This window comes from Oculina patagonica, chromosome 4 (assembly GCF_052425735.1).
Source record: "Oculina patagonica isolate OP01 chromosome 4, crgOcupat, whole genome shotgun sequence".
NCBI lineage: Eukaryota > Metazoa > Cnidaria > Anthozoa > Scleractinia > Oculinidae > Oculina > Oculina patagonica.
This window is the reverse complement of record NC_135761.1, coordinates 40752962-40778419: the sequence shown is the minus strand read 5'-3', so window position 1 is coordinate 40778419 and position 25458 is coordinate 40752962. Positions and strand designations below refer to the sequence as shown.

At 39.2% G+C, this 25458-nt stretch overlaps 1 protein-coding gene and 1 long non-coding RNA gene across 2 annotated transcripts; both read right to left on the bottom strand.

Moving 5' to 3' along the window:
* Positions 1–2169: 2169 nt before the first annotated feature.
* LOC144648456 (uncharacterized) lies at positions 2170–3183 on the bottom strand. Its single transcript, XM_078508004.1, has one exon. It carries the CDS (start codon positions 3181–3183, stop codon positions 2170–2172), a length of 1014 nt encoding a protein of 337 aa, XP_078364130.1.
* Positions 3184–11829: 8646 nt separating this feature from the next.
* On the bottom strand, positions 11830–18132 carry LOC144650300 (uncharacterized). Its single transcript, XR_013570088.1, has 2 exons — positions 17985–18132; positions 11830–11967 (listed from the first exon to the last, which is right to left on the bottom strand). It is a non-coding gene; the product is annotated as an uncharacterized LOC144650300 (long non-coding RNA).
* Between the last annotated feature and the right edge of the window lie 7326 nt (positions 18133–25458).

The following is a 25458-nucleotide window of genomic DNA, read 5'->3' as shown; positions in this document are numbered from 1 at the left end:
TGTCCGATTATAACAATTTGCATGTGAAAAACATACCCATTTAACATTTCTCCAATAGCAATCTGAAGAGCAGCTCATTTGTTAACTGCCTGATGTCTGCTGGAGACTTTCGCTTCAGGAGACATCCAGGGTCCGTGGAATACAGCCTTGTTTCCATTTTGATCTTATTCAAAATTCCTACCAGGATCAAGTCCTTCGGATTTGTGTCCTTGAGGATGGCCTTGGCTAATGCAGTGTTATTGCCAGGAGCAGTATTTGTCACAATGCTCCTGGCTGGACCACTTGCCATGTTGTGCTTCACTATTCGTCTAGAACCAGAATAACCTAAAAAACACTTACAAGAAAGTGGAGTGGTGAGGAAAGGTTTATCCAATAAATATACTGTATTTGGTAAATAACTGGTCAGGAATGATTCCATCTCTGTGTACCTACCATACACATCAAAATGATTTGAAAAAGTGTTTGTATTTGCAGGAAAGTTTGGTAACAAGGGACCTTTCATTTCTTACAGGGAGGGGAGGGCTGGTGCAAATTTGAGCAGGGTCATTAGATTTTGTGACCAAAAAGGGTAGGGTCACCAAAAATTAAAGCAGGTCTTCGAGGAAGGTCATATTGTAAACATTGCTGTTCACTTAAAATAAAAATAAACAAAAAATATATAACTAAACAAATTAGTCCTTTGCACAGTAACCATTTTATTACCTTTAATAATCAAGTTAAAAGGGTTTAAAATGTTTTCAAACTCGGAGCGCAAATAAAATTTAAAAGTGTGAAATATTTCGTCTGATATCATCCAGACTTCATCAGTCACTGAGGTGGTGTTTTTTAAGATGAATGTTAAGAAGACATTTCACTGCCTCGGGGGAGTTAAAATTCTGTCATAAATTGGAGCTAATTCAAAACCATTGTCTCTATTTAACAAAGGTTTTCTGAGTTTTATCTCAATGGCCTCTTTTACCCCGCGTTTAAAGGTGTTGATTTCGGTGGCTAACACTTTTGCCTTGCTTGTGTCTACCGAGTGGCCCTCCAGTCGACAATGTTCATGAATGGCTGACGAGTTCCTCGACTGATGTTCTTTCATTCTGGTTTCCAGTAAACGGGACGTTTCGCCAACGTACTCCTTGTTGCACTGTTCACATTGAACCTGGTACACAGTTCCGCATTTCTTTAGATTGGACGTTTTGTCTTTGACATGTACCAATTGCGACCTCAGGGAATTTACGGGTTTATGAATAAGTGTGACCTCGTGTGACTTAAACGCTCTTTGAAGGCGTTCAGAAATTCCTTTGATGTATGGCGCTGAAGCGTAGATTTTCTTCTCGTTTTCGGGCTCTTTCGTTCCAGACTTGGAATGTGGTATTGTTAGCATCCAATCTGGGTAGTTGTTTACTTTCAAAGCTTGTTTCACGTGTTGGGCTTCTCTTGTTTTGTCCTCGTCCTCGGTAACCAAGGTCTGGGCTCGCAGCATTAGGGTGTTAACTACAGCTCTTTTGTGTTGAAGATGATGATTTGAGTGGAAGTTCAGGTACTGATCCGTGTGCGTAGGTTTACGGTACACGGAGATCTTGGTAGAACCATCTTGGTTTACGTGTACACAGGTGTCAAGGAACGGGATTTTACCCTCCATTCATCTTAAAAAACACCACCTCAGTGACTGATGAAGTCTGGATGATATCAGACGAAATATTTCACGCTTTTAAATTTTATTTGCGCTCCGAGTTTAAATAACATTTTAAACCCTTTTAACTATGTATCCGGAGCAGGAAACCAATATTTTCAATTGTTTTAATAATCAAGATCGACCTGAACAACCAAACAAGCCTACATGTCAACTGTTGCATATATAGAAAGTGGTCTTTACATATCCAACATTAAATATCCGGACATTGTTGACGATTCTACATCAGAATCAACCATCCAATCATCACATATTAAACTTTGGAACATTATAAATTAATCCTGCTGGCATTTTCAATGGAGCATCTCAACATTTATAGGCACGCTAAAATATGCGTCCTTGAGGTCAATGGAAACCATGTAGTCCGCATCCGAATATTCTCCATATTAAAGTGAATTTTCTGAATAAACTGATTCAATGGCTTCAACTTAATAACTGGACAGAACTCACCAGTTTTCTTGGGGACAAAAAACAAATTTGAAATGAATTCATCATGACAAGGATGAAAACGTGGAAACGTCCTCTACGACCTCGGTAGCTAAAAAAGTGGTTCTTCTTCCACTTGATCTCTGCTGGTAGGTCCTACCATCAGCACCACTCTTGTATGAATTAACTGTGTTTTTAAAGGCATTAGGGCGACCAGACACCCTTTTAGAAATCTTATTCACTTCGCCAATCTCTTTGATATGTTTTGGCAACTCGTCGCCAAAAAGAAAAGTCGTAATAACATTAGACTTGTTACAAACTGATTGATAAGGTTTAGCAATTTCAGGTTTAAGAAATTCCCTTCTTTTCAACGAGGTGAGAAAAGAGGCATGCCCAAGAAAGGTCACGGCATCCGCCAACATGGGCAACAAAGAATTTGAATCAATCATAGATTTGTCCTTTCGAGCCTTTAATGCTATTTCAAATAGCTGAATAATAGGCTGAGTGGCTTTAACAACACCCTTTTGGACTTCTTGAAGACCAAGGTCCTTATTCTTGGCCTCTTTGGACAAGTCATTCCACAGTTCCGAATTTACTTTTGGAACACACAGATACTTGCAATTGTCTGGCTTTTTATTTTTCTCATAAAGCTCCCTTAATTTGTTGTCCATAGCCTTTTTGCCACACGCATCGTTGATTCGTAGAGCTATAATTTCGGCCACTGCGGGCCCAAAGCTCTTGGTTTCATTGAAAACTGAAGGGAGTTTAAACTCCTCATCTTTCAATGAAGAATCATCAGGTACAACTACCGGAGCTGTGGGGTCAAAAGCCCCATCAGCAGCTTCTGCAACGGACTTAGAAACTCGAGCCCCTGAACCAGAGTGCTCAGTCCGTGAGACAAATGCCTCGGCAAGAAATTCAAGCTTGTCAAAAATTTTATCAATGCCAAGTTGTTCCTTCAGCTCGTCTAAATCAAATTCAAAGTTATCTTCTTCGGTACCAACAACCTCTTCAGGGCCATTCTTAACCACCACATTGGGTTCCAGTGGTAGATTGTTGGAACCTTCCGACGTCTCCATTGCACGTGGTTTGGTCCTGAGTGATATCTTTGTGCTCAAAAGGGACGTACTGTTGTGCCCCGATTCTTGTATACTTCTGTTGTTTCCCTGATACATCAGGGCTCATTTGCTGTACTAATATTTCATCGATAAATGTGCTTTCCTCGTTAGTTTTTTGCCTTTCCTCTTTGCCTTTTGGATGTTGGCATATCGCCTCCAATCCGCCATGCTGACAAGCGTTGACAACACGCGCATGGGGGTAATTATTTGAGAGGCCTGGGCACGAGTTTGGCAGTGGCAGCGCTTGGCAACGCGAAAAATTTATTTTCATTTTCCAATTGAATCGAAAGTAAACTTTTCGCTTGGCCGAGCACTGCCACTAGCTTTGTTTTGTATTCTTCTTTCAGAATGTATTCAATTTAAATAGATTTTAACTTTTATTTCCTTTCGCTTTGCATTCTTCATTGAAAATGCGTTCAATTTAAAAATGAATTTAGCTTGACTTTGATTTGCACTTTGCTTTTCGTTTTACATTTCATTGCATTTGCGTTTTATTTTAATTTTGTTTTGCATTTTATTTGCATTTGCGTTTTATTTTAATTTTATTTGCATTTTGTTTTGCATTTTATTTGCTTACAAAAAAGAAAAAAATACCCAGTAAACTCAGTGGCAGTTATCGCCCACCATAGTACACCCCCCTTGAGTTACTCAATTCTGTTAAACTAAATTTTCACAACAATCTGGGGTCAGATGAGAAATTAACATTTTTTGTCCCATAACATGAAATTTTCACAAGAAGTAGTTGATGCATTGTATAACTTGAATTTGTTTATAATAAGTGTGATCAGCATGTGATGTCACAAAATTGTTAGTAACTGAGAAATTCAATATGGCTGACCAGGTTTAATGCAAACGTCTTTTTCTATTTTTGTACAAAATGTCTTTCATTTATCAGTTAATAACTATTGAGGTAAATATGACAATTTACCGTACTCTAAAAAAACAAGACATTTTAAATCAAAAGTATAATAATTTAAAAGTAAAATCATGGGCACTGAAGTTTACTGTAACATTGGAAAATAACACTTCTAACTTAAGACAAGCATGTTAGTTATATATTAAGCTTAAATCTAAGGCATTAAGAAAATATTACTCTTCTTGCATGGTAGTCACTGCATTCGTCTTGTCTTTAACACTATTAAGCCAGAGTATAATTTTTCCGGGGGCTCTGATGGTCTCTCTTTGAGCCCACACCCTTAACCCCCCATTTTTCCTCCCACAGCCACATGGTCATGTATCCTCAAAAGCATTCACTCAATAGAATTCAAAGTTCCAAATGTTTACTTAAGTGAACGTCACGTGTCATTCATGACGTCATTTTACACATTGATGACGTCACAGTTCAAAATGGTCGCCATTTTGGACCCTTTAAAAATGTTGAAATGTGCGAATAGCTTTAAAATTAATTGAAAAAACATGAAAAATAAATGTAGTTCAAAACACTGAAAGTTGAATTTCAGCATAATAACACCAATTTTTGCTGAAACACCCATTTAAAACATAGTTTCTATACAAAAATCAACTCACTTGACTAAATGATTGACACTGTCACAAAAACATAATAAAAGTTTGGTTTTGTATCTGATCTTAAAATCGGTTGGTAAAAAACGTATAAAACTGAATTTTCGGTAACTCTCTGTTACCCTCATTCAGAGTTAAAATTGGTTCAGTTTTCAAAAACTGAACCAATTTTAGTGCCAGTGGCATCTGTTCTCCTTCATACTGACTTATATCAAATGGATTAACTAATTTTGTTTCAATGCACTAAATGATATTTTGCATGTCGTTTTCATTTCTTTCCATTCTTTTTGATCCAAGTTCTTTGTGACAGTTTGAGGTTGGTAACATTCCACTCATGGCTTTGAAAAAAGTTGTTGCAGCTGCCATTATATGAGCTGTGAGTGCCCACCTGTCTCGTGTTTCCTCCATGCCTGTGAATAAATTTAAAAAAAAAAAAAAAAAAACGCGCGGGGGGAAAAAAAATTTTTTCCTTTTTACCCAAACCCAAAAAAAAACAACCAACCCAACCACTTCAAACCCCACACGCCCCGCGCCCACCACAAAATCAATCATATAGACTAATTTTCTATACAATATTTGCAAACAGCAAAAGTCCAACAACAACAACGATTCCTCCTTTTGTTTTCAAGTCTCGGTTGACTGTTTGCTCTAGAGCCATGTCTGGTGCGACCGAATTGAGAGATGACTCTGAAGATGCTGTGGAAACAGCGTGGGACCCATTTGAGGCGACCTCTTCCATCATCTTCATATCAGTTATGTAGACTGCTCCCCAATGGAAGTAGTTTAGATGGTCGAATGCTCGGTCATAAGGCAGCATTGCATTAAATCCTTCGAGATGCAAAAGCCAGTTGGCATCCCTGTCACCATGGATGAAGTCCAACAGCAGCCACACCATTTCCATGTATTCATTTCAGAATGCAAACAAGGCCGAACACTTAGGGCCATACTATTTGTACTAGATGAACAGTGGATTAATCTCCTCAATTAACAATGTTCCTAGCTGAAGTGCTTGCTGTCGGATTTTGAAAAAGCTTTGCCCTTTCTGAAAAAGACTGAGAAGGTTCTGTTTCTTTTCTTTGATGCAGTTTATAGCTGTCTCATTCACTTCCCTATTTCTTTCCAGCCATTTCAAAAAGACGTGTCTCACTGTAACCTCTCCAATGCTTCAAGAGTTAGTTTATGAGCTCTTATTGCTCTGTTATAGTACGTCCCACTGATTATCTTTGCTGCAACACTGTTACCGCATATTTCACTTTCTATCCAAAGATCCTCAGTTTTGCTGTGATGGAACAGAAGAATTAGCCAGAAATTATAAAAGTGTATTTTAATTTTATTGTTGCAGGGAAATGTTCTAGCTCATTTGACTGTAAATTGCAATTAGTGTAAAACTGTAACAACAACCCGAGTTATTAGAAATGTAATTCTACCTTCTACATTATTATTGTATACCACAGTAGTGAACACTTTGAAATATATTTTTTTACTACAGTTAATCACCGAGAGTTCTTTCACTGTTATTTTAAGCCATTCAACGCAAATGTCTTACCTTTTATTGCCGTCTTTCCCCCGCCCTTTTTTGTGATTTCATATTCATAAATCTTTCGCAAGGCTCGCAACTCACAATCAATATCGATTATTAATTCAAGTTCTTCACAGGTCACGCAAAACGCAGGTTTAACGGAAAATCAAAAAAAAAATTACCTAATCACGAAATTGCGAGAATACCCCTCTACAGCCTTATTTTACATTGTGAGCTAGCTAAAGGCTTAAGTCAATATAACTAGAATTATATTGTAATATGATGTATTGAAATGCATTACAAAATTTAATGTCTCCTCACAATCTGAATCAAGAACTGTTTTCATGCTTTGGGGACCGTTCATTTCTTATGGGGTAGGGGGTGGAATTTGTTAGATAGTTACTGTTATATCTAATGGCCCCCTCCTTCATCAGAAATTTTTACCTCCCCCCCCTTGAAATCCTCTTTTTATTCGATGACTCTTCCCTCCCCCCAAAAAACAACAATCCAGTGAAATTAAAATTTATCAAGCCTTGTGACTAAAGAATGTATCAGTGTACAAAAACCACCAGCGCCACCCACCCCCCCCCCCCCCCTCCTCACCTCATAAAAATGAATGGTCTCTTGTAGCTCCAAGAATGGAACGGTCCCTCCTTACTCCGAGAAAGGCGAATGAAGCGGCATTTGCTTTAAATTTTTTGAGTTATTTGCACCCACACTGCATCAGCGTTTTCGTTGACTTCAAGGGGATAGTTGTCGAACAAAATTCCTGAAAAAAAATTAAAAATATAAATAAACAAATAAATAAAGAGGGAAAAATCCAGATTATACATTTGTGAAGAAAAAATGAAGACATCTCTTGCAGCTATTACTGCTTACTTCTCATCAAGTCCAAACGGACACGATCCAACTCCTCCGTTGCCAGCTCGTCTTCTGTAAAGTACAGAGGCACTAGTTTTAATGCTGCAAGGTGACATTCTTTGGTTCCCGTTAATGTTTTTCGGCATTTATTTTGACTAGCAGGTGACAAGCCTTCCAACGATGACTGTACTGCAGTTTCAGAAGTCAATGTCCTACATGTTGTACTGCTAGGTGGTGTCTAGAATTCAATACAAGAGAAAATATTTTGGCAAAGAGGAATTGAATTGGTCAGTTTTCTATCCAAACATACAAACAACCATTCTACGAATTTCTTTCATGACGTGATGTATAATTATATGCATCTAGTTACCTCAAACGAGAAGCACAAAATGTAAGTTGGTATTCGGTAAACGACGCAGTAAATCCAGGTATCTCAAAAGGATTTTGGACTATTATGCACAAACTTGATTAGGAGTGCCACTTGTCCTTTTAGCTCCATCTCCATCTCGTTTGATTCCTGCAAAGTCTGCCCTTAGACATGATAACTCTTGTTTAAGTTCTTTAATTCCTTCCTGTAACGTCCTGAGTATTTCTTGCATACTTAAAAGACACTAAAAACATGGAACAAATAATATGTTTGAGTTCAGTTATCTTAAAACATCTTTATGAAAGGAACAAATAAAGTCCGTTTCTTTGTTTACATAGCCTGATACCAGCACTGAAAGGAAGTATGAATTGTGTTATAAGCTTAACAATGAACAACAACAACTAACCTCAGATAGTTCTTGGGGCGTGGCATCGACAGTCCTTGAGGCAAACTCATCAAGTATGTGCATGTAGCTTCCACTAGCCCACTGACTTTCGTCTTCTAATGCGTTTACTTCATGAAGTTGACTAAATGCATCTCTTTCCACTTCAATTTGCACTTTCATCTTTCTTTCTTCTTTTTTCTGTTGTTCTTTCATTCTTCTTTCCTCTTCAATTTTCCCCCTGACCTTACTTTCCTCTTCTTTTTCTTGTTTTTCTCTTTCATTAACCTAACTTGATAGTCCATTTCCATTCTGTACCTTGACATTGTGGTCCTTCTTTTCTCTACTTTCCTTTGTTCTTCAACTAACACTTTCTGTTCTTTTCCCTTTCTTTGTGTTCCATGCCTTGTCCTTGTGCTTCTCTTTCTTTCCAATCTTTCATTCTCTGTCTGCGTTTCCTCCATTTCCTTTTTTTTTGCTGCCTTCCTTTATTCTTTTATCTTGCCACCGTTCAACGAGCAGAAGATATTCGTTTTTTCTTTTCCAATTTTCTTAAGATTAATGAGTGTTTTTTTATCTTTCTCTTTCTTATGGTCAGTTGCAGATGCTTTGTAAGAACCCGGGTGAAACATTTGAATTTCCTTGCTTTTTCAACGAGATGTTTCTTTCTGCCTCCATCCACAGAAATGATGACTCCATGATCTCTAAGAAAGCTGCTGAATTGTGCAACTGTCCATTGTTTTAATTCATCTCTTGACAATGCCATATTTATGGCACATGTAGATTCGCATTGCAGCGGCATGATCTTTTGATATGTCCCCTCCATCCGCAAACTGATGTAAGATTCTTCTAGACTCTTCTACCGCCTCAACGAAGGTTGGTTTGGATTCTCCATGCACAAGATTTGTTCCTTTCCTTGTTTTAATCTGTTCACTGCGATCTGACGGCCAGTCCATTCACCAGCGCGTCGCCGCCTCCTTGCCGTCACTTTCGTCTGTTCTTTGCTTTGTTCTTCTTTCTCTCCCTCCTTTCTCCTCCTCTCTCTCTTCTCCTTCACTTTCGTCCTCCTCATCGTCATCTTCTTCTTCACTTTCGTCCTCCTCGTCCTCATCTTCTTCTTCACTTTCTTCCCCCGGCTCATCGTCATTTTTCCTCCTTTTACGAAAACAAATTATTACAAGTTTCGCAAAGTGTTGTGGGGCGTCCAGGGGGCACTTTTAAGATGGTAGCCGAATCGCCAAAGTAGTCCATTGATATATCAATTTTAAGTTTGTTGCAGTGATGCAGATACGTGTTTGTCTTATTGTTGTTGAGATGTTCAGGTCAGGGTCCCACCATGTCCCCTCATGGTTCAATGTGTGCAGACCTAAAAGAAGGCATGAATAATTGTTAACTTGTAAGTTTACAGTAGGTTTTCGTTTTGATATTTTTTGTCCGTCTGCGTTTTGAGGGGCACTTCCTCCTGATGTGTCCCTCACCACCACAAGTGAAGGATTTTTAGTGAAGGATTTCACTAAAAACAAAATAAGAAGAATAGTTATAAACAACATATTTAAAGGAGAAGTTTACTCTAGAATGGTCATTTATTTTCTTTACGCCAATAAAAAGTTTACACAAAGATATGTCATTCTCCAAAATTTTAGCCTCCAACATTCGCTATAACCCTACGAAATCTTTACCAAAACTCGACAACTGAATGCCGCCATCTTGGAGCTTTAAAAAAAAAAAACCCAAACAAAAACTACACACAAAAATACTGATCCCTGTGGCTGTTTTTATAGTGAGTGCTGTTTTTATAGTGAGTGCTGCTTGCAGTCACTGACACATTTTTTGAACTTTGTACGCATCTGTTTCACATTAAATTCCAACTGTTTACCCCTTTCAGAGGCCCTTTTTTGTAACTCGGTCAAAATGTCTCCATAAATCTCACCATTCCTTTGACATTTGTTGTTGGTAAAAATCAGCTTTCTTGTGTAGTAAGAATTGCTCACCACAATATCAATGAAGTCGTCAATATCCTCAGCATCCCAAGTCGACTTGCGTCCGGGTTTTTCTCTCTTCCCCTTGGACTTCTTTACAAAAAGGCTTAGTGAAACATCTCCCTCAACATCATTGTCATCATCACCACTATCATCACTGACTTTCTCATCAATGCCATCATCATCCAACTCATCACGTTCCACTCTACTCAAAAAAGAATAAAGAGAATAATTTTGACCATCTTCATAGGATTACAATAACCAGTAAACCTCCAGTAACCAAAATATGCAACATAAAAAGGTATAAAGTCTTGAAATTAAAATTATTACTCTTCTTTCCCTCCCAGAAGTAAATCTCGCCTTCCTTGAAATACATTAAGGGAGAATATATACTATTTTCAGATTCCCCTGACACAACATTTAAAAAAAAGCAAACAGTATCAGAAGAGAAAAAGCCACGTATCAGTAGTGTGTTGGTATCATTTAAAAAGTTAATACACTAAATAGTCAGGGGGCCAGACCCGAAAAAATTCGAAAATGATGGCCGGCTTGATATAAAATTCCAATGTATACCATAGTTTAGAGTGATCATTGGGGTATATGAATCGCGTTGTTGGACTTGACGAAACTCTTGCAAAACATGGGAACGAGGCTCTTTTCCTGGACCATATACGTTAAAAGGTTATTCCACTGGAAGTCATGTTGATGTCATTCACAACTTTCAAAAATCAATATCTTTTGATCTAAACATGCAAATCGGATGAAATTTGGGGAGATTGTCCAAATCAAAAAGTATTTTAGTTTGGGTATGTTGAAAATTAAATTAATGTTGCCATGGCAACGGTTACCAGGACATTAAGAGTTTACCGTAATTTTGTATGAAAAAAAGCGTATTTTTCACGTTTGTGACGAAAATGTAATGCCAGAATTCATTTTAAACAAACAAAAGGCTTAATTTGTTATTGCTATACATCGGTAAACTTATATACTACAATATAGGCTATTTTGTGTATGGCATCCCCGTGTGAAAACTATAGAAAATCAGTCAAAGTTTTAAAAATGCCGTTTTTGACCTGGACTTCATTATAGACATAAAACAAATTAAACTTTTGAGAAAGAGGCGAATTGGACAAGTTTGGGGAGTTGTTTTAAACTTCCAGGCTCTTCCTGTTGCAAAATATACCTTATTTGCCATAAATTACCATAGCAACGGTTGCTAGGGAAACATAATTTACTACATGTTTAGTGGAAAAGGAATATTTTAATTAAGTAGATGGTTAAAATTTCCTCTTTAACTTGATTTCAAATTGGTAATAAATAAATTTAGGCAAGCCTAAAAGTGGAGCTCCCCAGTTAATTATTTTGCACTTTATTGAACTCTGAATTCTGGCCATTGTAAAACTTTAAGGCTAAGAATTTTATATTCGTTTTTTACCGTGTCCGGGGTGGGGGGGGGGGTACTCCCTAAAATTTACTATGGGGGTGGAGATAAAGCGATGAAAGGAGCGGAGTTTCATAGCTATATACTTGATAGTGTTTAATCAGGATTCTGGGAAAACAATCAACCCTGTTCCAGAGTCAAAAGGGTGATTTGTATACCCTGTTTCAGAGTCAGAGAGACAAAAAGCATACCATGTTGAGCGGCACATACCCGTATAGCTCTTATATGGGAGTACCATCCCCCCCTCCGGGTACCCTGTACAGCAACACCAAATAAGAGAACAAACAAAATCAATCAAAATGTTATAATTCCACCGAAAGCATTATCATAAAGAAGTCTGGATGGGAAATTATGTTGCAAAACGGGCAATTATGTTACCTTCATGTAGAAAAAAGGAGGGAGGAGTAGGGCTGCATGTCGGGGTAGATAGGCATATCACATGGCAAATTAGGCATTTTTGTAGTTGCTTTACCAGCTTTAAAAGAAAGAAAAAATCACTTTACATTTAGAGTATAAAGGAAATAACAAACATCTACATTTATAATAAGGTTGATTTTAATTTTTTTCATTCACTCATTTATTCATTTTCATTTTCACTATTTGCCTATATTTTAATTTTGAATGGAAATGGCAGAGGTTATAGCTAATGGTTTACAGCATGTTGCCCAAACCAAGCTAACTCTTTAGTGAACACAACAAGACATGTTTATTCGTCGTCGAATCGATATTACAAGATGGTGCAATATATAAACCACGTGATCGCCTAATTTGACTACATTAATAAATTTACATAAATTATATGAAACTGTTTACAACACTCCCCGGGGTTGCATCACGACTTAGTGATAAAACGTTTCACTCAACAGTCTAAATCTCAAAAGTCCACAGTTCGATAAATGTCACAACTTTTTCGTTCACTGTTCGAAATGACACAATTTCATTGCATGTTTTCACTCCAATGTTCGCAAACAAATGTTTGAAATGAAACAATTCCATTGCATGTTTTAAGCTCAATGTTCACTCAGAAACTTCAACAGGAATTAGGTCCTGTATCACTCTACGTAATACTTGTGGCTTTCGCTCTCCCTTGCCAGCAACTTTGACTTTGGCTGATCGAATCTGCCCATCTCTGCCTGGTAGCAGTTCTTGAATCTTTCCCAGTTTCCAAAATGTTCTTTTCTTTAGATCAGACTTCACGATTACTATGTCACCTACTGAGATTGGGCTCTCCTTGTTTTGTTTCTTGCATCTCTCATTAGCACGTTCTCGTAGACTCAAAAGATACTCGTGTTGCCACCTTTTGGTAAACTGCTGTAGCAGTCGTTGGTGAGGTTTAGCTCGCTTTGTCAAGGTTTGGTTGACACTAACAACTTGGAAATGCTGGTTACTGGGTTCATAGGTAATTCGTCTGCCAGTAATTAGATGGGAGGGCGTAAGTGGAGTTGAAATGGACTCTTCATCATCATAGACATACGTTAACGGTCGAGCATTTACGATTGCCTGGATCTCCACCATTATGGTTTGTAACTCATCGTAGTTCAATGTAGTGCGTCCCACTGTTTTCTTTAAGGGTTGCTTCACAACTTTAACCATGCGTTCCCAGAAACCCCCCCACCAAGGGGCTCGCTCAATGATAAAGTTCCATGTGATGCGATTGTCAGTTAAGTATCGCATAACCTCGTCTGATTGTATGATCTTCCTTATATCTTTGGATGCGGATCTGAAGGTCTTGGCGTTGTCCGACAGGAGGGTGACTGGTAATCCCTGGCGATTTACGAACCTCCGAAAGGCTAAGAGAAATGATTCGACACTCAAAGAAGGTGTCAGTTCCAAATGAATCGCTATTGTGGATGCACAAGTGAATAAGCAAATGTACACTTTGTCGGAGCCCTTTTCCTTTGAAGACTTTCCATTGTGTATGTACAGCGGTCCTATGAAGTCTAATCCTGTATGGGCAAACGGCGTGTCCAGAGACACTCGTTCCATTGGTAAATCTGGAGTCGGTGGTGGTCTATATGGAGCCCCTTCTACCCTTCTACAGGTGACACACTTTTGTAGAATTCTCTTCACAGCTTCTCGACCTCTTGGTACCCAGAATCTCTCTCGAATAGTGGTTAAGGTATCCCTGATGCCACTGTGTTTAATCTTGGAATGCACATCCTGGATGATGAGATTAGTAAGTGGGTGCTTAGATGGAAGTAAGATTGGATTCTTGCTTTCTTCAGAGAGCGGTGCATTGCTTACTCTTCCCTTACATCTGATGATTTGTTGGTCGTTAAGGAACAAGTTAAATTGCGTGACATAGACAGGTGGGAATGTTCCTCTTTTGCTTTGCAGAAATTCGAGTTCTTTGGCAAATGAGGCTGTCTGTACAGTCTTGATCCACAGCATTTCAGCTTTATTTAACTCTTGAGCATTAAGTTCCTTTCTCGATGACTGTTCCGGTGACTTGGGAGTTTCACGGTTTGATACACTCTTCTTAGCATTACGTATGAACCGTAATACGTAGGCTGTCACGCGTAATAATCGTGTTACACTGCTGTATCGTTCAATGTCAATAACTTGACTGAGATTGACTGAATGGTCTTTCGACTCTGTCGTTACCAGAGAATGTGTGACACTTACAGGGTTCTTTACAACTTCTTGAAGGGCGTCTTTGTTCTCAGACAGTGCACTTGTTTGAGGCGACTCGGGCCAATGATCTCTTGATAACCTCAGAAACTTGGGCCCATTCCACCATGACTGGTTTTGTGCTAATTGCTCTCCTCCACATCCTCGTGATGGGAGATCAGCCGGGTTCAACTCTCCGGGACAGAAGTTCCAGTTGGCTTCGTTAGATAGTTCTCGTATTTTGCTGACCCGGTGTTGTACGTAAGGTTTCCATGCTTTAGCATTTTTGATCCAACACAGCGTGGTGAATGAATCAGTCCATAGAAATGTTCCTTCAATGGGGAGAACGGATTGTATCGTTTGCTGCGTTGAATGAACTAGCTGGGCTAGCAATGAAGCTCCTAGCAGTTCCAACCTGGGAATTGACTGACGTTTGATTGGGGCTACTCTCGTCTTGGATGTCATGATGTTGACTTGTGTTTCACCATTGCTGAATTCGGTTCTCAGGTACACGACTGCTGCATAGGCTCTTTCCGACGCATCTGAAAATCCATGGATCTGATATGAGCATACGGTTGACTGCGTCGGTGAAAAATTGGCATAACATCGGGGAACTCGGATGTTCTTCAGAGCATTTAGGTCATTAATGAACGTTTTCCACTTTGCCAAAGCCTCTCCTTCCAAGCTCTCATCCCAGTTGACTTTCTCGACACATAGACATTGGAAGAGGACCTTCATGCTGATTGTAAACGGAGTTAACAGTCCAATTGGATCAAAGATTTTAGCTGACAGTTTCAGTACAGATCGTTTGGTAGCTGGAAGGGCTTCTGCATACTCGATTAGCTCAGAGAGGTCATAATGAAATTCGTCTCGGATCACATCCCAATAAATCCCGAGTATCTTCACAAATTGTTCGGTTTCCGGTTTAACATCTTTGGCACTGGCTGACTCTCCTCTCTTGAGATTTTGTGCAGTTTCGCTTTCTTCGGCAGGGGCTTCCATAACTGACTGGCCTTTTCTTTTTTCGTCCTGCTTGATTTTCTCGCGGAATGACTGACAGTTAGAATTCCACTTGCGCAGTGAGAATCCTCCTTCTTTCATGATTTCCTGTGCTTTGTCGTACAAGTTCACAGTTTCATTTTCGCGAAACACTCCTCCTGCCAGATCATCAACGTAGAGGCTCGAACTTAACAAAGATGTTACTTCCGGTTCCTTTTCTTCGTACTTAGACAGATGGTGTTTTATGGTACTTGCCAGGATAGCTGGACTTGGAGTTAAGCCAAACACAAGCCTTCGAAACTGGAATTGCTTGATTTGCGGACAATCTTTCTCGATATCATCGAACCATAGAAACCTCAGCATTCTTCTGTCTTCTGGGTTGATCTGAATCTGATGGAAGGCCTTTTCGATGTCAGCTACTACAGCAAATGGATAACCTCGAAACTTAACCACAATATCAAATAGGTGTGGCACTAAGTTCGGTCCTTTCTCTAAACACTCGTTAATGGAGGCAGTTGACTTGTCGGATTTGGCTGAACCATCAAATACAACTCTCAATTTCGTAGTTTCCCGGTCTGAGCGAATCACGCCATGATGAGGTAAGAAATGCATTGGAGCTTGGTCGTCGTCAAGTTCTGGTACGGCTTCGATAATCCCTGAATTGATTTGATCCTTGATCACATTGTCATAATCTTTTAACAGTTCCTTGTTTTTCTTCAGTCGCGAGTGCAGCTGTCTCAATCTTGTAACACACAATTCGTACTCGTTTAAAGCAGGAACAAGACTTTCTTTCCACGGCAGACCTACTTCGTATCTTCCTTCCGTCTCATCGAAATGAATGCTCTCCAGGAACTCTTTACCATCTGACTGTGAGGCAGGTGGTTCCTCTCGTACTCCTAACGATTCAGTGTCCCAGAATTTCTGCAAGGTGTTACATAACTCATCGTTCTCACTATGAATGTCACATGGGCTCATGGTCATCAATTCTGGTCTCTCTATGATGAGATTTGTAGTTGTAAACTTCTCTCTTGATTCTTCAGCACTTGTGGGACCAGACAAGACCCATCCGAACATGCTGCTAACTGCTACAGGACCACTGCTGCCACGAATGACATCCCCAGACACAATATCGAAGTAATAATCGGATCCAATTAGCACATCTATGTCCTGTTGACCTGTTTCAGCGATGCTGATGTCGGCAAGCTCGAGACCTTGTAGATGTGTGTGATTGTCAATGTTAACTTTAGCTGACACCGCCGAGCAAATCTTTGGGAAACATAGCGCAGATATTTCGATTTCTCCTTGAGATCCTTGTAACCGCAAGCTGACGACATCACATTGTTGCTTTGTGTATCTTTCGTCTCCAAAAGTGTTAAGATGCAATGTTTCTGACTTCACAGGGGACAGATTAAGCCTTGATTTCAATCGGTTTGTGACGTAGGTGCGTTGACTTCCAGTGTCCAGAAGAATTCTGACACGTGCGGTTTTAGAATTGACATCGTTAACAGCCACGGCTTTCGCTGTTTGCAAGAGCACAGTTCCCTTTGCCTTGTTGCTCACTGTTGTCGTTGTCTTCATTTCTTCGGCTGAAACTTCTTTCGGTTTTCCTTGGTCAAGCATGGAACAAATCGACTGATGATGCCGCTGTTGGCAGTGTCGACATTTTTTTGGATTCGTGCACTCCTTCGTTTCGTGATCAAAACGCAAACAATTGAAGCATCGTTTATCTCGTTCCAAAATACTTCTTCGTTCAGCTGTATCTCGTACCACGACGCATGATGCAGAATAATGCTCGTTTCGACAATAGGCACATTTGATTTTGAAGCTCCCACCTTGCTGAGAGACGAGTGAATTTGCAGTTGGTGTTTGATTTCGAAATTTTGAATCACGGCCGGGCGATTGAGATTTCCCGCCTTCGCTTGTTTTCGCCATGGTCATCTCGCTTGCTTCCCGCGCTTCGACTTCAACCTTTATCACGCTTAGCAACTCCTCAATTTTCCACACAGAATCCTTAGAGTTCCTGGCTATCTGCAATCGGATCTCAGGTGGCAACTTAGACATAATGACAGGAATTAAGAGGCTTCCGTATTGATCCGAAGTTATGCCGAGAGACGCCAAACCGCGGGAATGAACACAAATTTGATCGTAGACGTATCGAAGGCTGGCTGGGCGATCATTAAAACACGGCGAAACCTTGAGAAGCTGATCCATATGTGCGCTGATAATTTGTTGGGGACGACCGAAACGTTCTTGTAATAATTTGTTTGCTGCGTCGTAGTTTGCTTCGGTTAAGGTAAGACCCTGGATAGCTCGAGCGGCGCCCCCTTCAAGGACAGAATTGAGGTAGTTGAACTTGTCGATGTTGGAAATCCCTTCGTTACGATGTACCGCCGATTGAAACGAATCCCAGAAGGTATTCCACTTGGTTACATCTCCTTTAAACTTCGGAAGATACAACTTCGGTAATCTCGTACGGACTGCATTTTGATTCACTGGCTGTGCAGTCGTTTGAGGTGATCCCACGTGTTGCTGACTTGGCATGTTTACCTTGCTCGCATTCTCGATTTTGCACTTCAGACGAATAATTGAGGCAGTAATTTCTTCTGACTCTTCGATTTCTTTATCAATCGTTGTAACCTCGCATACAGATAATATTTCTTGGTCCATTTCGATTAGCGACTCTTGTTTTCCATCCAAGAGTTGTCTCATAACACTGAACCGTTCGTAATCCTTGTCTTCGCCTTGCAATATTTTGGTTAATTCTTCATCCAGTTTCGATACTTGTCGTCGGTGTCCTTCACGGATAACTCGCAGTCGTTCCAAATTCGATATCGTCGCTTGCATACTCGATGTACTTGGTTTGTCGGGTGTTTTCTTCGATTTAGTCTTTTTTGGAGGCATTGCAATTGAAAAGTTGCCCCACGTTGGGCGCCATTTAGTGAACACAACAAGACATGTTTATTCGTCGTCGAATCGATATTACAAGATGGTGCAATATATAAACCACGTGATCGCCTAATTTGACTACATTAATAAATTTACATAAATTATATGAAACTGTTTACAACAAACTCCAAGCAAACCGGAGTGAAAGCTAACCACAAGCAAACTAGAGTGAAAGCTAACCGCAAGCAAACCAGATGAATAAAGCTAACTGCGAGCAAACAGGGGTGAACCTAACTCCGGAAACAAAGAAGTGACATTCTGTCATTCCACCAAACAGGGTAACCCCATCCCCAACCCCCCCCCCCCCAAAAAAAAAAAAAAAGAAAGAAAAGAAGAAGATAGCACCTTGTTCACTTTTACATGTCTTTTGACTCCCCTTCCTCTTAAGGGGTTTCACTTCACTTACAGAAAAAAAGCAAAAATTCTGGGAAGCTAGAATATTGTTTGTGAGTCTCAAACTCAGTTTTGTTATTTGATTACCCAGAAAAAAAAATAGAATCATGTCTGCTTGTGTATAAAACTATGCAAGAAAAAATATAACATCAATACTTTGACTACTCTTTTAAAAATTTGTTTGTATTATTGTCCACATCTTTATGGAGTCATGTTGCCCATTTGTCATGGAGTTCACAAAGTAAGCAAGTGAGTCACAATTTGGTTGCTACATGGTACTTTATGGATACTGCAAATTTTATCTGGCTTTAGAATATTTCACTTATTTTAAAAATATAGCTGTTCTTATAAATTGTACACAGCATACAATACATAAGAATGAAATTGGTAATGTATATTGCTTGCAATAACGGTTTTAAACTCACCTATACTTTAGAATTACAGTACCACCAGTTTCAGCATAACTAATCCAAATTCAAATAATTACATTGCTTTGTAACTCCACTACCTCCCCCAAAGTCAACCAAAGATCTTATCATATAATTAGACAACTACATGTAAGTCCTGTGTAGTTGAGGGCTCAAAACATTTGGACACTTGCAGGTCATGTTAACTTGCCAAACAGATTTTAGCTTGGTCACATGTGGTTTCTTACCAGTCAAAACATTGAAAATAGCAATTTTAAACTACCACCATTTCTGCTGTTACTGTTTTCGCTGCATATTTTTGAAAAGATCACTTCATAATGCCCTTGTTACATCTAAAAAGATGTGAAAGTGACAGGTCAATCAAGAAGTCGTTTTCTGAAGTACACTGTAAATAGGTTAACATTTAAAATCTAAATTTTGCTTATTTGCAGCTTTTCTTGATTTTAATTTACATGTAATTTACTAGTCTCTTAAAAATAGCATCATGACGACACCCAAACATCGAGCTGGATTTAATCTTTCCTGTTTTCTATTTATGTCCTTGTCCTTGTCTGTTTTTGTGTCTGTGGCACTGCAAACTCTGCAACTCATGCTAACAATGAAAAAAGTCAAATGCCACATATTAAATTAAAATTGATTAATTGTCATCAATATCAATAATTTATAAAACAAAACACTTAACTTGAGCTTGTTTAACTGAAGCCAAACCACTGGATGCAAAAGGATCCATTAGATATTTAACAGAGATGGATCAGCACAGACTATTTTTTTTACTGATAACTGCAAAGTCAACTAAATATTTTAATAAACTCAAAGCATCACTGCAAACCCTAACACCCCCTCTTACCGGTAATTAAAAGGTTTGGCCTTTAATCAACCCCCCTCCCCCTCCCGCTAGCCCTTTTGGAACTTCCATTGACCTTACATGGGATGGATCTGAATATTTGGGTTTTCCTTGGTATAAGAACCTGTGAAAAATGTCTGTTTTGAAGCTATTGTTTTCCTGCTCCATGTTGTTTTGAGGCTCTTTGATGCCTTGTTTCACTGGTTCATACACTGAGGATGAGCTGGCCATGGATTTCTGCCATAACCACACATTGGAATTTGTGAGGAGTTTGTTTGGGGAGGTGACATTCAAACCATTTAACCTTCCACAGTGAGGATAGGGTATAGATATTTTCTGGTACAAGATCTAGGCATTTCATGAAAACATACTTTTAGTGAAATATTAATTATTTAAATTGTCTACTAATACATTGTAGTTGTTTTGAATGTCATTGAAGAGAGACAAACTAACTCCCGAGTTAGTATTAGAGTTAGGATTTCAAGTTGGATTTTTGAGTTGGATTTTCGAGTTGGATTTTTGAGTTAGGATTACAAGTTGGATTTTCGAGTTGGATTTTCGAGTTGGATTTTTGAGTTAGGATTACTAGTTGGATTTTCGAGTTGGATTTCGAGTAAGGATTTCGAGTTGGATTTTCGAGTTGGATTTTCGAGTTAGGATTTTGAGTTGGATTTTCGAGTTAGGATTTCGAGTTGGATTTTTTTTGACAAAGCAAAACCCATTACAATTATTGAAAGCTAACCATAAACACCTGCTTTACAAGGATGCCGTGTATTTAATAAGTAAGAGGAACTTTGTCAATGGAAGTAAAAAATATTTTGGTTTTTTAATTGGGATAAATGGGGTTGTACCAGCGTTGAGAGGGGGGGTTCATTCTGTCTATGGAGTCATGGGATAGTTTAATCTTTAGTGAAACCGGAGACCATCCCATCAATATCAACAGTGTGACAAAGTCCAAACGCTGGTAAGTCTTTGGGCTAACTTGATTATAATGTTAGAATTGTGGCTCCCTAGGAGTGGCCGCATTTACACGTTCTTTTGGTTTAGCAAAAAAAAATTCAAGGATTCTTCCCTGGCTGAATTTTTGTTCAGCTTCTAAGATATCATGTGAGTCGCCAAAAATGAGCAACGCGAGATCATGTCATCCCATCTAATGACATTAATGTGTTTGGCCGAGGCCGGTTTGGCATTTTGGGGAGATGATTTTACTGAACTCAACATCACCGAGTCGGATCGTTTGTCTTCAGTTACGAAGCAACCAAATAAGCCCGCCGCTAGTCCACCAGCAAATACGGCAAAGACATATTGCAGAGAGTGGAACCGAACTGGCTCATGTTCAAACCAATCATTGCAAATTGTCGGATCATACAATCGCTACTTACCCTACCACGCCGCCCACAAACACACCAGCTACAAACACTACCTCGGCCTGACTAGGTAACCAGGCAAAAATAGACAATGTGGACTCTATCTCTTCATTTCAATTATCTGACTCTGACAATCATCACCAGATTGGTAACATTGTCATTATCCAGATTAAATAAAAGCTCGTATCAAAGCTGTGGAGAGTGGAGAACGTAAACCCAGATTTTAGCTTATACAATATTCCATTTCATGCCAGGGAGTCACACAGGTGGTCACAAATGTGTCTTTCGAGTAGCTTGGACAAGACTAGCAGGACTGAGATTGACCTGTAGTTGTGACAGTCCTATCTGCTTCCATTGCCTTTAAACACTTCAAGTGCTATTTAACCACAACTTACAAAAATGTTTAATGCTTATGTTAAATATCCATCAGTATTTATTCATAATTTCTCTCTTGAATACATTTTGTTTTTTTTGTTTCAGTCCAGCATACTCTTCTTGAAGATGCTTTCTTGTGGTGGACAGCAGTTTGTTATCTTCGGTTAAAGAAACTGAAGACAAAATAATACATGTCTTTGGGAGCTTATTCACCCATGGAGTGGGGCGTTTTGAGGACTCCACTTTCCTTTGAATGAATCTTTCCAATAATGCACCTTCACTTCTTCAACACGCACATCAAGAACCTTCCTGATAATGGGGAGTTTGTCACACTTTAAAAGGTTAATGACATGCGCAATTGCACTCACTTGTTGTGTTTAAAAAATAGACAAGTACCTAAGTAAGACATTGTAAAAAATTGAAATGCGATCTCTCGTTTAAAAATTTGATAATTAAATTTGATAAATAAAAAGTGCGAACATTGAAATATATACTATAACAAGTGTGAAAAAGCGATATTATAATAAAAACAATGAAAGCGTTTGTGTGCGAGTAGAAATGCTAATGAGAGGTTCAAAATAAAATTGGATATTGCCTCGGTAATTGTTTCTCATTATTGTCAGCATTGTTCGTAATTGCTGTGTGCCAGGATTCCAAAGTTTTTCGAAGGAAAAAATTTCCCTAGTCAACCACGCAGGAATTATCAAAGTCAATGGAATTTTCATTCAACCAGGCATGTGAGGCGATGTTAGAACCTCTTTTAAAGGCTTTTGTGTTTCTAATATGTTCTTTTTTTCCTTGTTTTTAAACACCTTTCTGTTTAGCCCATATAGCTCCATGGACAGTTGGCGCACAGGATCTTACAGACAACATTTGTTTGTAGTTCAGCTGGTTGTCTTGATTTCGGTGTGAAACTCTTGTTGTAAGGTCTTAAGAGGTCTGCTTGTAGTTTGGATTTCACTGTTTCTTAAGTCTCAAAAGAGGTTCAGTTAGGACTTTGATGTAAGGTAAAACTGCGAGGCCATAATTTAAGTATCAAAGATCCGCCCAACTAAAAAACATTCCTACCAATTCTTCTGGAGATGGTGTGATAACCGGCATGATAACTGATTGTGGGTAGTTCTTCGATTTCTCAGAGCATCAGTGATGTGAATTCTTTCGCTTTTCCCTTGGGGGTACTCTGGAGGTTAGAAGCATGATTTAGGAGAGTGGAGCATTGGTCCAGTTGACCATTGTTGACCATTCTGCCTTGTACAGATCAATAAAATGTTGACAGTTTTTATTGATCTTTCATCTTTTTGCCGTAGGGCACAACTTCTGAGAACAAGGGCACAGCGCTTTATGCTGTGCCCAAGCTCGAGTGCGAGGGATTGAATTCCTATCTCTTGATGCGATTCATCACAAAACCCACACCGTTTCTTAACAGCACTCACCAGGTCATAAAGTTTGGCAGTGTCTCTAAAATCTTCCAAGTTGGCTTCCTGATGACCACCATCACGTAGAAGTATTAACAGCCTGGCAAGCTGCCTCATAAGCTGCGACACATCATTGGCATTTTTACTGCCAACCTTGTCAAAAACGGAAGAGCCAAAGTTAACTATGAGTTGGTCTTTTCTTGCTACAATAGATATGTCATCATTTTTCATACAGGAAATCACCGTGTCATGAAAGGTTTTGTTGACACCTTTAGTTGATAGAAAGGAAGTTGGCAGAAGGGTTGCAGCTTCCTGCTGCACCTTTGTCCATTTTTTTATCTTCATTTGGCCGGTGGGGGCAAATTTGGCGATGCCGCCAAAGTTCCTCTCCCTTAAAAAACGCAGTGTGGGCAAGGAAAAAAGCTCTCTGGATCGGAATTTTTTTCTTTTGGTGCTCTAACAACTATCAGCTCCCCTTGGCCAAAACATCACAGTTGTGATGATAATCTCCTTGGTGGCAGAGTTTTTCGAAGGCCAGGATTTGCTTCTCTGGCCCTTCGGGGAGACTCATTGCAGCTGCCACTTCTGCCTCTGTTTTGTGCTGCCGTCACCCAATACTTAAAGGGGAGGCGTCATGGCTTAGTGATTAGGTGCACTGGACTCTGGAGCGAGTGCTCCAGGTTTGAGCCCTGGCTGGGATCATTGTGTTGTGTTCTCAAGCAAGACACTTTACTCTCAAAGTGAAATTGTTACATGTTCTTAGGTTAGCGGGTTGGTTATTGAACAGGCTGGCAGACATGCCCTGGAAGGTTCCATGTTTTAAGGGAATTGCAAGTCTAGTTGCTGAACTTGACCACAGTTTTCGTACAGAGGTCATCGCTTTCCTTATCTGACACTAAGACACTTCATTTTGTAGTTGATTATTGTTTAAATCACTTATTTGGGCTTACAGCATGAGTTCCCCCTGTCAATGTTGGAAAGTCCTTAAAATCGTGGAAATCGTGCGAACAGTTCTGACGATGGTTGTCTGAAAAAACTGGGCGGAGTCTTATTTTACCATGCTGTTTTTCTGATATTGTATGATCCGTATAATATTATTTGAAGGCATAAAATTGATATTTGTAATGTTTATCTAATCAATGCTCTAAGTATTAAACTAAAACCATGGGTTATTTTAATTGACACATTAGTAAGGGCTCTTTAAGGTTAATTTCACGTCTATTTAAAAGGCACTTCAGGACTGGTGTACTTGGTTTTCATACAATTGAAATAAATACTTAATGAAACGCATAGCGCGATATGACATTGAATTCAGTAGTTTTGAAATAATGCTAAGTTCTAAAATAATAATGATATCTTCAGGGGTCGGGAACTGGGAGTTTCAAAAGGGGTGATCAGAAATTGTTAATAATTAACATGGACTACTGCTGCGTTTGTTTATGCGTGTTAATATGCAGATAACGAGAAACAAGTTGGAGTACGCAGTGCTATTTGTCTACCTTAACATACAGTAGAGCCGATTTGACGAAAATTAATAATAATTACGAATTTGTTCATTTGAAAAAATGAACGTTACACGCTAAAAGTTAAAACTACAGCTTAAAAACTAAAATTCTTAAAAACTAAGTTATAGGTTAAAAATTACAAGCGTTAAAGTACAATTTATACCTAACTAAAATCTAAAATTCTAAGAAATTAAAATTATATTCGGATTTTAATAAAAACGCTTTAGAAAACAAATATGTTTTAAGTTTGCCTTTAAAATCGGTAACGGTGTTCACAGATCTGATGGCTAAAGGAAGAGCGTTCCAAAGTTTTGGGGAAGCATATGTAACGGAGTGATCACCCAGTGTTGCCTTGGATAACGGCTTTGGATAACTAAGGAGAAGGCTGTTATTAGAGCTTCTAAGGTCATACCGTGAAGTTGATACTAATTAATGAATCTATATAAATCTATATAGGTAGGTGCCAAACCCTTAAGAGCCTTAAATGTAATTAAAAGAATTTTGAACTCAATACGAAAACTTCACTGAGAGCCAATGTAAATAAATAAGGAGCGGTGTAATATGGCAAAATCTGCTTTGCTGGCAGATCAGTCTAGCGGCAGGGAAGCGTTTGCAGAGGCTGTTGGATACGCATAGCAATCAGCGGTTGGTGTAGCATTAAAGCAGTGGTTGTGCGTGAAATGCATGCAAACAAGGACAGCACTACTGCTAACATATTGCATTGTCACATGGCTGTGAAGTTAGAAAGGCGTGCGAGGTGGCTGAGTGTACGTAATATTGAAGAAAACAACGGAATAAAGGTTAATTTTAGCGGACATCATAACAGCTACTACAGTGCATTTAAGTACACAACCAAGAAGGACAAAGATTGCCTGTATTCCGAAGGTCACCCAGACATACAAGAATGAAATCCTCCAAAGATGGAAAAAGCAATTGCGGGAAAAAATGTAAGGGCAGTGGTAAAAAACCATGGCGGAGAAAGAAAAGGAAGGAAGCAAGGTCTCTTCATGTATGATGTCGTGCAATTCATGGAGTCCAAAAATATCACAAGCTGACTTAAATTAATGTCAGTCGCTGCCACGCAGAATCCCGAAGGGAAGAAAGATTTGGCAGAGGTCATTTGCAATAGGGGTTGAAAGGTAGTGGAGGAGTGCCTAGCGATGGCCCATGAACTAGGCAGGGCCGAAGAAAAGTTTAAACGATCGCAAAAAAGGTAGAATTCAATTGTTGGAAGAAGTGGCTGAAAAGGATTGCATAGAGGGCTGTAACTCATAGGATTCTCCA